The sequence below is a fragment of the Oncorhynchus keta genome, chromosome 5 (assembly GCF_023373465.1).
Source record: "Oncorhynchus keta strain PuntledgeMale-10-30-2019 chromosome 5, Oket_V2, whole genome shotgun sequence".
NCBI lineage: Eukaryota > Metazoa > Chordata > Actinopteri > Salmoniformes > Salmonidae > Oncorhynchus > Oncorhynchus keta.
In genome coordinates this window covers 29,498,526-29,515,656 of record NC_068425.1, presented here as the reverse complement: position 1 = coordinate 29,515,656, position 17,131 = coordinate 29,498,526, and the positions used below count along the sequence as shown (strand labels likewise).

The 17,131-nt window shown below is 45.5% G+C and overlaps 2 protein-coding genes and 1 long non-coding RNA gene across 9 annotated transcripts in view; 2 read left to right on the top strand and 1 right to left on the bottom strand.

Moving 5' to 3' along the window:
* iqck (IQ motif containing K) overlaps nucleotides 1-7,125 on the top strand; it is a 29,200-nt gene extending 22,075 nt beyond the window's left edge. For both annotated transcript variants that reach the window (XM_052519444.1, XM_052519445.1), the window contains exon 9: nucleotides 5,599-7,125. In XM_052519444.1, coding sequence (XP_052375404.1) covers nucleotides 5,599-5,918 — 320 coding nt within the window. In that variant the 3' untranslated portion in view covers nucleotides 5,919-7,125. The remainder of the gene's footprint in view (nucleotides 1-5,598) is intronic.
* A 51-nt stretch (nucleotides 7,126-7,176) lies between these two features.
* LOC127930115 (uncharacterized) lies at nucleotides 7,177-9,860 on the top strand. The gene is made up of 3 exons (XR_008136817.1): nucleotides 7,177-9,053; nucleotides 9,087-9,218; nucleotides 9,385-9,860. It is a non-coding gene; the product is annotated as an uncharacterized LOC127930115 (long non-coding RNA).
* Nucleotides 9,861-14,297: 4,437 nt separating this feature from the next.
* The window catches only part of gprc5ba (G protein-coupled receptor, class C, group 5, member Ba), a 17,593-nt gene continuing 14,759 nt past the window's right edge, over nucleotides 14,298-17,131 (bottom strand). For 5 of the 6 annotated variants that reach the window (XM_052519440.1, XM_052519442.1, XM_052519441.1 and 2 more), the window contains 2 exons: nucleotides 14,932-16,297; nucleotides 14,298-14,836 (listed from right to left, as the gene is read on the bottom strand). In XM_052519440.1, the coding sequence (XP_052375400.1) occupies nucleotides 16,253-16,297 (45 nt within the window). In that variant the 3' untranslated portion in view covers nucleotides 14,298-14,836; nucleotides 14,932-16,252. Of the gene's footprint in view, nucleotides 14,851-14,931; nucleotides 16,298-17,131 lie in introns of all 6 variants that reach the window. The other variant, XM_052519439.1, reaches the window with a different exon arrangement.

The window sequence follows — 17,131 nt, the reverse complement described above, 5'->3', positions numbered from 1 at the left end:
GCAGTGTGTGTGTGTGTGTGTGTGTGTGTGTGTGTGTGTGTGTGTGTGTGTGTGTGTGTGTGTGTGTGTGTGTGTGTGTGTGTGTGTGTGTGTGTGTGTGTGTGTGTGTGTGTGTGTGTGTGTGTGTGTGTGTATATGTATATATATATATATATATATATATATGTGTGTGTAGAGCAGCTGGGAATGTAGGCCCTATTCCAGAGAGAAAACCCTGAGCCCTTAATGGCTGACTGGCTGGCATTCCTGGGAGAACGACACAGCTCTGTCCTTGACAACACACACACACACTTTACAAATATGCACACACACAAACATAACCACATGCTCAATACATACAGAAGCACAGATTACAATGCACATACATGCACAGAATACCTCCGTCACATACATACAAACAGATATGCTTAAACATACATACACACAGGTAGATGTTTTAACAGCCCTGCACATAGCACGTCTACATTTAGTTTTAGAAACACACACACTCCACTCACACACACACACACACTCCACTCACACACACACACACACACACCACCACTCACACACACACACTGACACATCGGTCTTTTCCACATGACCACCACATTGAGGCACACATTCCAAAACGACAAAGGCACACACACCACACACATCCAAATAGCTGTGGAGCAGCGAACATTCTTACACTTCCTGGTACACGACACTCCTGCTGCGTGAAGCGAGTGCTGACCTGACATTCCAGCAGGGGGCCTGGGGAGGCTGCGGGAGCACAGAAACACACCTGACCTTATGTTCTCAATGGAGATGGAGAGGGACCTCTCTATCTCTCAGCATCAGCACCTGTTGTCAATGGAGACCTCTCTCTACTCTCTACCTCTCAACAGCAGCACCTGGATACAGTATTCTCAATGGGGAGGTACTTCTCTCTATACCTGACTACTGTGTTGTCAATGCAGACCTCTCTACCTCTTCAACATAAACACCTGACTACTGCGTTCTCAATGGAGAGCCCTCTCTCAACATCAGCACCACAGCATTGTACAGTACTTGTGTGTGAGAGAGACAGAGAGATGTGTATAGAAAGATGGGAGGAAGGGGTAGATGGTAGAGACAGAGAGAGACCTTGCTGGGCTGTTTTTGCTGACGTTGCAGTTTGTTTGTTGTTTTTGGGCGAAATGAACCGAGAGCAGAGCAGCATACAGTGCAGAGTGACGGATGACACAAACCACAGGACCGAGAGAGGAGAGGGGGAGTGTGAGAGAGATGGAGAAGAGAGAGAGAAAGACCTGAAAGAGAGGCAGAGGAAAAGAGAGAAATTGAGATGGGAGAGAGAGGAAGAGCAAGACATGAAAGGAGAAAATAAATGGCAACTGTGTGATGCAGCTGCTGCCAGGCTGATCTCATCTGACCCAGTACCATACCATACCCATTCACCATTACACACTTCACAGGCTGATCTCATCTGACCCAGTACCATACCATACCCATTCACCATTACACACTTCACAGGCTGATCTCATCTGACCCAGTACCATACCATACCCATTCACCATTACACACTTCACAGGCTGATCTCATCTGACCCAGTACCATACCATACCCATTCACCATTACACACTTCACAGGCTGATCTCATCTGACCCAGTACCATACCATACCCATTCACCATTACACACTTCACAGGCTGATCTCATCTGACCCAGTACCATACCATACCCATTCACCATTACACACTTCACAGGCTGATCTCATCTGACCCAGTACCATACCATACCCATTCACCATTACACACTTCACAGGCTGATCTCATCTGACCCAGTACCATACCATACCCATTCACCATTACACACTTCACAGGCTGATCTCATCTGACCCAGTACCATACCATACCCATTCACCATTACACACTTCACAGGCTGATCTCATCTGACCCAGTACCATACCATACCCATTACCACCATTACACACTTCACAGGCTGATCTCATCTGACCCAGTACCATACCATACCCATTCACCATTACACACTTCACAGGCTGATCTCATCTGACCCAGTACCATACCATACCCATTCACCATTACACACTCACAGGCTGATCTCATCTGACCCAGTACCATACCATACCCATTCACCATTACACACTTCACAGGCTGATCTCATCTGACCCAGTACCATACCATACCCATTCACCATTACACACTTCACAGGCTGATCTCATCTGACCCAGTACCATACCATACCCATTCACCATTACACACTTCACAGGCTGATCTCATCTGACCCAGTACCATACCATACCCATTCACCATTACACACTTCACAGGCTGATCTCATCTGACCCAGTACCATACCATACCCATTCACCATTACACACTTCACAGGCTGATCTCATCTGACCCAGTACCATACCATACCCATTCACCATTACACACTTCACAGGCTGATCTCATCTGACCCAGTACCATACCATACCCATTCACAGGCTGATCTCATTGACCCACACATTCACCATTACAGGCTGCTGATCTCATCTGACCCAGTACCATACCATACCCATTCACCATTACACACTTCACAGGCTGATCTCATCTGACCCAGTACCATACCATACCCATTCACCATTACACACTTCACAGGCTGATCTCATCTGACCCAGTACCATACCATACCCATTCACCATTACACACTTCACAGGCTGATCTCATCTGACCCAGTACCATACCATACCCATTCACCATTACACACTTCACAGGCTGATCTCATCTGACCCAGTACCATACCATACCCATTCACCATTACACACTTCACAGGCTGATTCATCTGACCCAGTACCATACCATACCCATTCACCATTACACACTTCACAGCTGATCTCATCTGACCCAGTACCATACCATACCCATTCACCATTACACACTTCACAGGCTGATCTCATCTGACCCAGTACCATACCATACCCATTCACCATTACACACTTCACGGCATAAATACCCATTGATCTCAGGCTGATCTCATCTGACCCAGTACCATACCATACCCATTCACCATTACACACTTCACAGGCTGATCTCATCTGACCCAGTACCATACCATACCCATTCACCATTACACACTTCACAGGCTGATCTCATCTGACCCAGTACCATACCATACCCATTCACCATTACACACTTCACAGGCTGATCTCATCTGACCCAGTACCATACCATACCCATTCACCATTACACACTTCACAGGCTGATCTCATCTGACCCAGTACCATACCATACCCATTCAGCATTTACACACTTCACAGGCTGATCTCATCTGACCCAGTACCATACCCATTCACCATTACACACTTCACAGGCTGATCTCATCTGACCCAGTACCATACCATACCCATTCACCATTACACACTTCACAGGCTGATCTCATCTGACCCAGTACCATACCATACCCATTCACCATTACACACTTCACAGGCTGATCTCATCTGACCCAGTACCATACCATACCCATTCACCATTACACACTTCACAGGCTGATCTCATCTGACCCAGTACCATACCATACCCATTCACCATTACCCATTCACCACACTTCACAGGCTGATCTCATCTGACCCAGTACCATACCATACCCATTCACCATTACACACTTCACAGGCTGATCTCATCTGACCCAGTACCATACCATACCCATTCACCATTACACACTTCACAGGCTGATCTCATCTGACCCAGTACCATACCATACCCATTCACCATTACACACTTCACAGGCTGATCTCATCTGACCCAGTACCATACCATACCCATTCACCATTACACACTTCACAGGCTGATCTCATCTGACCCAGTACCATACCATACCCATTCACCATTACACACTTCACAGGCTGATCTCATCTGACCCAGTACCATACCATACCCATTCACCATTACACACTTCACAGGCTGATCTCATCTGACCCAGTACCATACCATACCCATTCACCATTACACACTTCACAGGCTGATCTCATCTGACCCAGTACCATACCATACCCATTCACCATTACACACTTCACAGGCTGATCTCATCTGACCCAGTACCATACCATACCCATTCACCATTACAGACTTCACAGGCTGATCTCATCACCCAGTACCATACCATACCCATTCACCATTACACACTTCACAGGCTGATCTCATCTGACCCAGTACCATACCATACCCATTCACCATTACACACTTCACAGGCTGATCTCATCTGACCCAGTACCATACCATACCCATTCACCATTACACACTTCACAGGCTGATCTCATCTGACCCAGTACCATACCATACCCATTCACCATTACACACTTCACAGGCTGATCTCATCTGACCCAGTACCATACCATACCCATTCACCATTACACACGTCACAGGCTGAAACACAAGCACTGGAAATAACCTAAAAACCTCACCGGCTGAAACATTTAATGACCTCGCCATTAAGGCTGTGACGGTCATGGAATTTTGGATGAGGGTTATTGGTCAGCCAAATGGCCGTGGTCACGTTGTAATCATTTGAATAGCACATGTTCTCCTCTACTCCGCTCCTGACTGCATGGGCTGCTGCTGCTTCACAGGGGACTTTGCTACCAACACCATTGACTTGTTTCAGCTGATCTCAGGAAGAGTCCATTACGACGGAAATACCCATTCCATTACACGGTCAGGCTGAAACACAAACACATTACAAAAATGGTTATGGTAGTTATGGAAATTACTTTAAAAACTTCACCGTCTGAAACATAAGCCCTAGAAATGACTTGGATTGAAACATTATCACTGGAAATTGACTTAAAGACATTCTGAAACATTATCACTGGAAATTGACTTAAAGACATTCTGAAACATTATCACTGGAAATTGACTTAAAGACATTCTGAAACATAAGCACTGGAAACAAGCAGGAAAAACCTTCATCCTGAGGCGGTCTCATCTATTGGTCTCGACAGGGTTCTCAGACATGGCTGCCACAGGTCAGGTCAGGCCTGGAGGTCAAGTGTCAGCTCACAGGTGCAGAGCTCAGCACCACATCTCCTCGTGTCCTTGACCTTGTGTACCATGTGAGGAATGTACCTCTGATGACGGTTTAGTGAACACGACAACATAACAAAGCTAGCTATCCCATAGCTCGATAACTCCACAACAGGGTTGGGGTCAATTCCATTTAAATTCAGGATGTAAACTGATATTCCAATTCAAAATAAAACATTTTTCAATACTTTTTGGGGTAAAATGTTCATTTGCTTCCTGTTTACTTGATTGAATTGAAATGTAACCCAAACACCATCATTAACCAGTGTAAACATAGCAAACCATCATACACAACATTGTGTCTGTGACGTCTACAACACAAATTCATTTTTCTCTCTCTCTTTGTTTGAGTATTGTAACTGGTCAAATATAAAGAACTCAATTCTATTCAAGAAAGCTTTGCATCTATGATGTCACGTCTATTGTCTATTACTGAGGCTAACAATAGAACAGGCCTGGCAGCTGTCACCATGAGCTAGTCTACAAACCTCAGAATCGTGTGTGTGTGTTTGTGGATAAACTGTATGTTTGGTTTATTTTGTTTTATTCTTCCCTAGTGAGCTCGGCCCTCAATGACCTCAGGGGGGACTCCACCACCCCTCAGACCCCTCAGCCCGGCGGTGGGTACTCCAACTCAGACGTGTCCATCCAGGTGGTCTCCCCCACCCCCCAGAGCACCGTGTTCCACACCCCCACCTCCCAGATGAGTCCTGAGAGCACCGAGTTGCTGACCCCCAGCCTGCAGGGAGTAGAGGACCTGACCAGGGAGGAGAGGACACTAACTGACTCATTGACCCTGCCCGTGGCTGCTGATGCTGCCGTCACTGCTTTAGCCACCGCTATGGATACCTTTTCCCCATCCTTAGGTAGCCACTGAAAGGCCATAGAGGCTGAGGCAATGTGTGTCCCAAATGGCACCCTATTCCCTATACCAGAGCTTCCCAATCCTGGTCCTGGAGGGCTGAAATACAGTGGCTTGCAAAAGTATTCACCCCTTGGCATTTTTCCTATTTTATTGCCTTACAACCTGGAATTGAAATAGATTTTTTTGTGGGGGGGTTGTATCATTTGATTTACACAACATGCCTACCACTTTGAAGATGCAAAATATGTTTTTATTCTGAAACAAACAAGAAATAAGACAAAAAAACTTGAGCGTGCATAACTATTCACCGCCCCCAAAGTCAATACTTTGTTGACCCGCCTTTTGCAGCAATTACAGCAGCAAGTCTCTTGGGTTATGTCTCTATAAGCTTGGCACATCTAGCCACTGGCATTTTTCCTATTCTTCAAGGCAAAACTGCTCCAGCTCCTTCAAGTTGGATGGGTTCCGCTGGTGCAATCTTTAAGTCATATCACAGATTCTCAATTGGATTGAGGTCTGGGCTTTGACTAGGCACTTCCAAGACATTTAAATGTTTCCCCTTAAACCACTTGAGTGTTTCTTTAGCAGTATGCTTAGGGTCATTGTCCTGCTGGAAGGTGAACCTCCGTCCCAGTCTCAAATCTCTGGAAGACAAACAGGTTTCCCTCTATTTAGCGCCATTCATTATTCCTTCAATTCTGATTAGTTTCCCTGCCGATGACTAATATCCCCACAGCATGATGCTGCCACCACCATGCTTCACTGGATGGTGTACTCGGTGTGATAAGAGGTGTTGGGTTTGCACCAGACATAGCGGTTTCCTTGATGGCCAAAAAGCTACATTTTAGTCTCACCTGAGTATCTTCTTCTATATGTTTGGAGAGTCTCCCACATGCCTTTTGGAGAACACCAAACGTGTTTGCTTCTTTTTTTTTTTCTTTAAGCAATGGCTTTTTTCTGGACACTCTTCCATAAAGCCCAGCTCTGTGGGGTGCAGGCTTAAAGTAGTCCTATGGACAGATACTCCAATCTCCGCTGTGGAGCTTTGCAGCTCCTTTAGGGTTATCTTTGGTCTCTTTGTTGCCTCTCTGATTAATGCCCTCCTTGCCTGGTCCGTGAGTTTTGGTGGGCGGCCCTCTCTTGGCAGGTTTGTTGTGGTGCCATATTCTTTCTTGTTTTATATACAAGGGATCCATGGGATGTTCTAAGTTTTGGATAGTTTTTATAACCCAACCCTCATCTGTACATCTCCACAACTTTGTCCCTGGCCTGTTTTGGAGAGCTCCTTGGTCTTCATGGTGTCTCTTGCTTGTTGGTGCCCCTTGCTTAGTGGTGTTGCAGGCCTTTCAGAACAGAACATATACTGAGATCATGTGACAGATCATGTGACACTTAGATTGCACACAGGTGGACTTTATTTACCTAAATATGTGACTTCTGAAGGTAATTGTTTGCACCAGATCATATTTAGCGGCTTCATAGCAAATGGGGTGAATACATATGCACGCACCACTTTTCAGCTTCTTTTTTTTTTGAAACAATTTTTTTTTTTTCACTTCACCAATTTGGACTATTTTGTGTATGTCCATTACATGAAATACAAATAAAAATACATTTAAATTACAGGTTGTAATGCAACAAAGTAGGAAAAACGACTAGGGGGATGAAAACTTTTGCAAGGCACTGTACTTCTGGTTTTCATCCCCTCTTTCTAATCAGGGACTAATTCAGACCTGGGACACCAGGTGTGTGCAACAAACTACCAGGTAGAAACTAAAACCAGAAATGTTTTGTGTTCCAGGATTGGGCCTGCCCTATATAGTGCACTACTTGACCAACTACCTGTCCCTCCACATTGTTTGTGTGGCTCGGGACCTTGCCGACTACGCCAACTGGTCAAAAGTAATACACCTTACAGGGAATAGGGTGCTACGGCAGAGCATGACATGAACATCATCAATGTTATATCAACATCACCACTTTTACACACTATTACTGACACACTACTATATGAAGAGCATAGGTTACACACTAATATTAGAAACCGTATTGATATGTACTGTAAAGATGACTAGACACTCTGGTAGTCACTAGCACAATGGCTTTGCTTCTAATCACCTCTCCTCCACAGCGCATAGAAAGGTACATATATTTCCTGTATTTGTCACTTCCTTTTTCCACGAACAAGGTGATAATAATGCTTCGGCTCATGAAACAGACAAATGTTCCCACTCCAAACAGGAATTTAGGGCAGAGAAAAGGATAAGAGCAGATGAACAGAATAGCACATTATTTTTCCACCTTAGCCTTGTGTCCTGCAAGTCAGGAAGCTGAATGACCCTGTTGATGGAAAGAGGAAGTGAAAGTGAGATCTGAGAAGAGTGATCTCTCAGTGACTGAGAGCAAGCGGATAAACAGGACAGCAATAAAACACTGAAAATGACATGATAGAGTGTGCTGTACTTTACTCCCTCATGGACCTTTTAGAGACCATTGACATTCCATTGGTTTTGAGAGTGCAATTCATTGTATTGGCATTATATCCACTGTTATTTGTCTGAGGGACTTACCTGCAGAGAGACTGCTCATGATGACTCATAGTTTTCAATTGGACCAAATCACAGAGCAGAACAGCAGGTTGGCCCTGTGATGGACAGCTGCTGATCCAATCATGACGCAGAAGGCCCAGGCCAGGGAAGGGAGAGAGATGTATCTCAGTCAGTAGGTAATTGGATGCCCGGGGCACAGCTGCCACTGGGTTAGGGTGAGGCGATAAACCAGCTCATTTCATTGCGAGGACATTTGATAGGCCTGAGCAACCAGCACTCCACAGTAGAGCTTGGCTGGCTGGCCGGAAACAGTGGGTTCTGTTGCATGGTGAAACTGGATCACATAGCAGTGGGTAGGTAGCATTAGCCCAGCAGGTAGCAGGACTGCTCTACTAGTTTCAATGTTACTGCATGCACTGGCATGAAAGCTTTAGCCTGGCCTCACATCTGTATGTGCTTTTATCAACTCTGACAGGCTGAGGAGTAATCTGGGGAGAAGGTACATCTAGTTGAGGAGTAGTCTGGGGTGAAGGTAACTCTGGCTGGGGAGTAGTCTGGGGAGAAGGTAACTCTGGCTGGGGAGTAGTCTGGGGAGAAGGTAACTCTGGCTGGGGATTAGTCTGGGGAGAAGGTAACTCTGGCTGGGGAGTAGTCTGGGGAGAAGGTAACTCTGGCTGGGGAGTAGTCTGGGGAGAAGGTAACTCTGGCTGGGGAGTAGTCTGGGGAGAAGGTAACTCTGGCTGGGGAGTAGTCTGGGGAGAAGGTAACTCTGGCTGTAGTCTGGGGTGAAGGTAACTCTGGCTGAGGAGTAGTCTGGGGTGAAGGTAACTCTGGCTGAGGATTAGTCTAGTAACTCTGGCTGGGGGTAGTCTGGGGAGAAGGTAACTCTGGCTGGGGAGTAGTCTGGGGAGTAGTCTGGCTGGGAGAAGGTAACTCTGGCTGGGGAGTAGTCTGGGGAGAAGGTAACTCTGGCTGGGGAGTAGTCTGGGGAGAAGGTAACTCTGGCTGGGGAGTAGTCTGGGGAGAAGGTAACTCTGGCTGAGGAGTAGTCTGAGGAGTAGTCTGGGGAGTAGTCTTGGGAGTAGTCTGGGGTGAAGGTAACTCTGGCTGGGGAGTAGTCTGGGGAAGGTAACTCTGCCTGGGAAGTAGTCTGGGGAGAAGGTAACTCTGGCTGGGGAGTAGTCTGGGGAGAAGGTAACTCTGGCTGGGGAGTAGTCTGGGGAGAAGCTGGAAGCATATACAGACCAGGCTATGACATCTTGGGGATCGGTCACAAACTAGGAAACTTTTTTCTTCTAATCAGGGCCTCAACTATTATGGATATTAGTCCTTCTATACTGGGGATGTGGAGGGTACTACTGCACTACTCTGAAGATCTGTATTTAAATTTAGTCTATATATCTGTCAATGTCACCTCCCAGTGACGTCTTGACAAACCAACTGAACAGCTTTAACCCTTCCATGTTCAATGTCTGGAACAGAGTGTAAGGAGCAATGAACGAATCAGTCTTGATACCTGTCACTTTAGGGTCCCAGTAATTCACTATGGACTCTATAGTGGTCGTAAATCACCACGGTTGTGTCCCAAATGGCACCCGCACCCTATTCTATATATAGTGCACTACTTTTGACCAGACCTCTATGTAGGGAATAGGGTGCCATTTGGGACAACTTGGGACAAAGTTCCAGTGGGCCTGTTCTTGTTTAGAAATAAAAACATGATCCATGGAAAGGCGTTAACTACAAACATGACACTTTATTGAACGTTTGCCTGAATCGGTTACAGAATCTGAGAGTTAACTGTTTGTTCTTCTAATCAGGGGAAACAGAGTTCTATACATAGTCATGCTGCGTCACTGCACAGTCACATCTGTGAAAACCAATACCACCCCCGTCCGATGCCCCGAATGGAACAGTGTGAAGGCAAGCCAATTCAGGAGTGGACAAGTCAAGGACATGTCAAACCCAGACAAGAGGGGTGTTTACAAATGGGGCTGCCCAGGGGGGGGGGGGCGAACTTGACGGCACAGTATTATGTGTAAAATCTCACCCTAATTTGTTCATAGCATCTTTATAAACACAGACATGAAGATCTAGATCTTTAGTAATTTCATAGAGATTTCCTTCCAAACAGGCAGGGGTACAGTATTTGGGTAATCTGATGATGTCACAAGCAACTCCAACAGGTTATTTGTGGGCCCTTTGGCCTGTTTTGGACCCTATCCCCTGACACCCCCTACAGTTCTCTACCGTGTCTCTTATACAACCGTCCTTATCTCTCTCGTGTTCAAGAAAGCACAGACATAAAACTGTCATCTGATATACGCTAAAAAATATGATTTTTGTCACATGACCTTCACATAAATATAATTAGTATTTAACAGTACGTCTGAGAGAAAGGTACTTACATGTATATAAATGGTGATGAGCATGCACAGATAGGTAGTCAACGACGAGTGCAAAAATCTACTAAGTAACAGTAACTTTTTACTTTTTTTTTGTACTCCACATTGAGTGAAAACATCACAAGATTGAAGAATTGAAACCCGCCCCTCTTCGGTTCTGGGAGGGTGAATCTCCACAGTTGTTCCTTGCTTGTTGTCCACCCACAGCCCTGAGGACAGGACCCGTATTCACAAAGCATCTTAGGGTAGGAGTGCTTAATCTTATTCAGTATTATCTAAAAGGCAGAACTGATCCTATGCCAGCACTCTGAGGCCTGTAGCCTGTCCCACTGGAGCCTGGCACAGTGCAGTCAGAACGGGCCTAGGTCTGCCGGAGAGGCCCGAACAAAGCCTGCCTTGGCATGAAGCGCTGTGGGTTAGGGCCATATACAGAATAACCAATCTAGTAATTATATTTCTATGGTTAGGCCTACATGTAGTGCCTGCCTACCTACCCACCAGTGGAGGCTGGTGGGAGGAGCTATAGGAGGACAGGCTCATTGTAATGGCTGGAATGCAATACATGGAATGGTATCAAACATGGAAATGTTTGACTCCGTTCCATTAATTCCATTCCAGACATTACAATGAGCCTGTCCTCCTATAGCTCCTCCCACCAGCTTCCACTGCTACCTACCCCCCAGTGAAGAGACATCCTGTAGCCCAATGACCCAGGATTACACCAAAAGAACCTTCGGGTCATAGGTCATAGATCAGAGGTAATTCTACCATCACTGCTCTACTCTCTGCATCACTCTATTATATCACAGACACAGTAGTCATTATCTATGAAGTGCAAAACAACAGAGTATTTTTGATTAGCATTATGCAACGAATGTCATATCTCTGAAAAATGTATTACGTTTCCCCATATAATAAAACTGTTACAGCAGACAGTGAAACATGTTTTGACAGAGGATACTGTATAGGAGATTTCCAAAGTTGTCGCAAGTAGGAAAAACCACACCCAAAGTTAGCTAGATGCCTCACAGACAGACCGTTGTGTTTTTCAACGTTAATAATCAAATCAAATGAAATTAAAAACATGGCTAGCATCTTGAAATATGTTTTAAAATACTAGTTAAAAAGAACAAAGAAAGACACCAGCAAGAGAAAAATAAAAATGAAATAATAACAATAAAATCAATCCAGTCACAAATCCGATAAATTAAAATCTAATCATTATTACACTAGTCAGATGCCCAGTGGTTTATATAATATATTAGGCTGGTGTCTAAAAAAATCATCCTCTACAGTCAAAAATAAATCTAACCAAAACAAGCTATACAGCACTACTATATACAGTCTCTCTCTCTCGTAAGGGGAGAGCTGGTAAGTATGTAAGGGAGCGGGAGACTGAAAACAGAGACCTTGCTGTAACACAAGAGTCTTTCTTGGCACAGAAAACAGTAGTTACCAGCACAGACGGACGAGAGGAGGGGGAGAGGCTTCTCAGATAAGGAGGACAGCACAGAGCAGTGCTGCCTTCCCCACAGACAGACACACACACACTGGGGATAGAGCCATTTTGTCACACAGATACGTTTGCTGATTGGGGGGGATGTAGCCGTCACATAGACCATTGTAACCCCTCTGGACTGGCTCCTCCCTTCCTCTCTCTAGCTACCCATCCCATCCCCCTTTTCTTCTCCAGTCCTCCCCACAGGCTTATAGCTGATCTCACAATATACTATATCTGATCATTCACAGGGACCAGGACAGGCAGTTCCACACCCCAGTCAGGGCTTGTCTATATATAGGCTGACAGTATGTGGTTGTGTATCTGGAGCTGACCAAGACGTCTGGAACTCTGGATCCATTTCTCAGGCTCACTGGAAACCAGTCTGGAGGAAATGGGAGAGGCACAGCCAGGACTGGAACAGGACTGGAGCTGTGTATGCACAGTTGTTGTATATCCTCCCAACACTGATGAAATCAATAACACACACACACGCACAAGCGTGCACACACACACAAACAGATATAACATGTTTTTTATCTCTATGCACACACACAAACACACACACACACACACACACACACACACACACACACACACACACACACACACACACACGTTTGAAAAAACAAAGCAGTAAAAGGGAAGTCCATCTCCTCCCCGGCGACCCATTTCTCTCTGATATAAAGGGACAGTTGGTTCAGTCCTGCTGGTTCAGAAAGTCTCTGTGGTCACAGGAGAACATGGTGGGAAAACACAGCCTGTCTGACCTATATACACAGTCCCGGTCTGACACCCTGTCTGTCCAATCGAAATCCCCTCCTCACTGACTGACATCCTGTCCATCCAATCAGCATCCCCGGATTCCCCCGGTTCCTACTGTTCTTCCAGTAGAAGCTTAGCTCTGTCCGCCAGGTGCTAGGTGAGCTGGATAGGTGTATAGTAGTTTGCGGTCATATTCTCGTTATGGTTAGTTGGACCAGTTTGGGGCAGGCCTGGGTGAATCCAGGTTTCAGTAAAGGTGAGTCCAGGTTTCAGTAGGGTTCCAGGTTACAAGTGGAAAGGTTACTCGAGATCCAGGTTACTCAGTAGAGGTGAATCCAGGTTACTCAGTAAAGGTGAGTCCAGGTTACTCAGTAGAGGTGAGTCCAGGTTACTCAGTAAAGGTGAGTCCAGGTTACTCAGTAGAGGTGAGTCCAGGTTACTCAGTAGAGGTGAGTCCAGGTTACTCAGTAGAGGTGAGTCCAGGTTACTCAGTAGAGGTGAGTCCAGGTTACTCAGTAAAGGTGAGTCCAGGTTACTCAGTAGAGGTGAGTCCAGGTTACTCAGTAAAGGTGAGTCCAGGTTACTCAGTAGAGGTGAGTCCAGGTTACTCAGTAAAGGTGAGTCCAGGTTACTCAGTAGAGGTGAGTCCAGGTTACTCAGTAGAGGTGAGTCCAGGTTACTCAGTAGAGGTGAGTCCAGGTTACTCAGTAGAGGTGAGTCCAGGTTACTCAGTAGAGGTGAGTCCAGGTTACTCAGTCCAGGTTACTCAGGTGAGTCCAGGTTACAGTAAAGGTGAGTCCAGGTTCAGTCCAGGTTACTCAGAGGTGAATCCAGGTTACTCAGTAGAGGTGAGTCCAGGTTACTCAGTAGAGGTGAGTCCAGGTTACTCAGTAGAGATGAGTCCAGGTTACTCAGTAAAGGTGAGTCCAGGTTACTCAGTAAAGGTGAAGCAAGGGGTATTTTGTTTTTTGGGGTCCAGAGTCTTGGAGTAGAGCCAATATAGATGAGGTACACACACACATATATACAAAGGTAACTGACAAGATAATGGAAACACTTGAGTAAATGAGGTAGGGATGGGCACGGTTATTCGGATATTCAAATATCCAAATGGACGTTCGCATTTGAATACTTGTGAGAGTATTCATTTTTAGTCTATTTTAACAATGAAAAGGATTTGTCTAAATTTAATTATTTATGAGACAATACTACACACAAGGATATGCCATGACATTTGACATTTTTAATTCAATAAAACTATCTTTTGAATGTAGTTTTTATGACATAAAGTACATACCATAGTAGCCTACACGGGTTTCACGTGTGTGTTATTGTCGGCCAATCAAAGTGGCACCGTCTACACTCAGTGGCTCCATGTGTAGTAAGCAACGTGGGAGATCTCTAATCAATGCCAAATGGAATTAAAATGACAGAATGAAGTTAGTTAAATGAGAAGGAGTAGGCTACAACTACCAGAAACCATCAGGTAAGCTGTTGTTTAATCTGAATGGAGTTGTTGTAGACAAGGACGGGAAGCACAGCAAAATAACCTTAAGTACTTTTAGCCTAGGTAGCTAGCTAGCTGGCTAATATAGCTGGCTAACATAGCTAGCTTCTTTAGATTTATTTGAAGCATACAAGACAGGCACTACCAGATGGGATGATGGATAACCTATGGAATCTACAAATTTCTTTAATTAGTCTGTATGGCTACTCTCTCTCTCTCTCTCTCTCTCTCTCTCTCTCTCTCTCTCTCTCTCTCTCCCTCTCTCTCTCTCTCTCTCTCTCTCTCTAAAACTCACTGGTACCTCTCTCTCTCTCTCTCTTTCTCTCTTTCTCTCTCTCGTAAAACTCACTGGTACCTGCCAATCACACACACAAGCAAGCGGGACGCAAGTAGCACAGGCTGCACAGCAATCTAATTCCCAAGTTTAAACAACTCGACTATCCAGATATCCCCCACAAAAAATCATGATATTATTCGAATAGTGAAATTATTTCAAATGCCCATCCCTAAAATTAGATATTGAAAGCAGGTGCTTCTACACAGGTGTGGTTCCTGAGTTAATTAAGCAATTAACATCCCATCATTCTTTGAGTCAGGTATAAAAATGCTGAGCAGGCAATTATTTTGGCTACCATAACTATCCCCCCTAAGGATGATAATTCCCCCATCCACAGGGCACGAGTGGTCACTGAATGGTTTGATGGGCATGAAAACGATGTAAACCATATGAGATTCTGGAGAGATGCCCGAGGCAGTGTTTCCACCACCATCAACAAAAGAACAAATGTTGGAATTTGTCATGGAAGAATGGTGTCGCCTGCCTCCAACAGAGTTCCAGACACTTGTAGAATCTATGTCAAGGTGCAGTGAAGCTGTTCTCATGGTGGCCCAACACCCTATTAAGACACTTTATGTTGGTGTTTCCTGTATTTTGGCAGTTACCTGTAGGCACACACTGGCTAGAGAGGTTGGAGTTTAAGCCATACTTGTCCGTGTGTTATTCTATTGTGTGATGGGCTGTGGTGAGGTACAGGGCTGTAAGGTATCGTATCTACAGGAGGATGGAGGACAGAGCAAAACATTCTGCTTTAGAAGAGTTTCTCCCAAAATAAACAACAAAAACAGAGCAAATATCTCAAAAGGGAGAGAGGTTTCACAGTTTTTCAGAAGTTATACAGTGGCTTAGTAGTCTCGTGGGAGTAAACTTGACTCATACAAAAGAAACCTGACAGTCAACATTTCAAACCTCACATCTCCCAGATGAAAATGGTCTCCACAGCATTTGCAACCAAAATAGGGTTGTTTTTAAGTTGAATATCTCCTACACTGATTTAACTTCAAAACTACCTGTAATGTTTTGATCTGTCCTGCATACCTGCTCTCCCCCTCAGTCACACTCATTCAGTGGTTGGTTGGTGTATTTGATTAACACAGGGTGGGTGGTGTGTGTAAGCCCTCAGTAAGTCATCTGTTTAACTGTCTGTCCCCATACGCACATAGAGATCTGGGGGGGTGGTGTCCATGTTATAGTTATCCTCTCTGGGTTATTCCTCTGTCCAAGGACCCTTCATCCCTTCTTCATCACCCCATTCTTCCTTCCTCTTCTTCTTCATCTCTGTCCTTCACCACAGCTGCCGCCCCGTATAGGTCGGGGGTGCGGAGGGGACCTGTGAAAGGGAGGAGAGAGAGAAACAAATGGGACGTCAGTTTGGTAATATACAATGTTTGAAGTTGAGAGACACCTATGTAAACACACACACCACACCACACCACCACACCACACTACACCACACTGATAAGAGGTTACATTTTGAATGTTGCCTGTATCACATCTTCAAAACCCCTTCTTTCCTCTTTATCTTCCTCCTCCCTCTTCCCCTTCTCTCTTCCTCTCTCTCTTCCCCTCTCTCTTCCTCCTCCATCTTCCCCTTCTCTCTTCCTCTCTCTCTTCCCCTCACTCTTCCTCCTCTCTCTTCCCCTCTCTCTTCCCCTCTCTCTTCCTCCTCTCTTCCTCCTCCCTCTTCCCCTTCTCTCTTCCTCCTCCCTCTTCCCCTTATCTCTTCCTCCTCTCTCTTCCTCCTCTCTCTTCCTCCTCTCTCTTCCTCTCTCTCTTCCCCTCTCTCTTCCTCTCTCTCTTCCCCTCTCTCTTCCTCCTCCCTCTTCCCCTTCTCTCTTCCTCCTCTCTCTTCCTCCTCTCTCTTCCTCCTCCCTCTTCCCCTTCTCTCTTCCTCTCTCTCTTCCCCTCTCTCTTCCTCCTCCCTCTTCCCCTTCTTCCTCTCTCTCTTCCCCTCTCTCTTCCTCCTCTCTCTTCCCCTCTCTCTCCTCCTCCCTCTTCCCCTTCTCTCTTCTCTTCTCTTCCTCCTCCCTCTTCCCCTCTTCTCTTCCTCCTCTCTCTTCCCCTCTCTCTTCTCTCTCTCTTCCTCCTCCCTCTTCCCCCTCTCTTCCTCTTCTCTTCCCCTCTCTCTTCCTCCCCTCTTATCTCTTCCCTCTCTCTTCCCCTC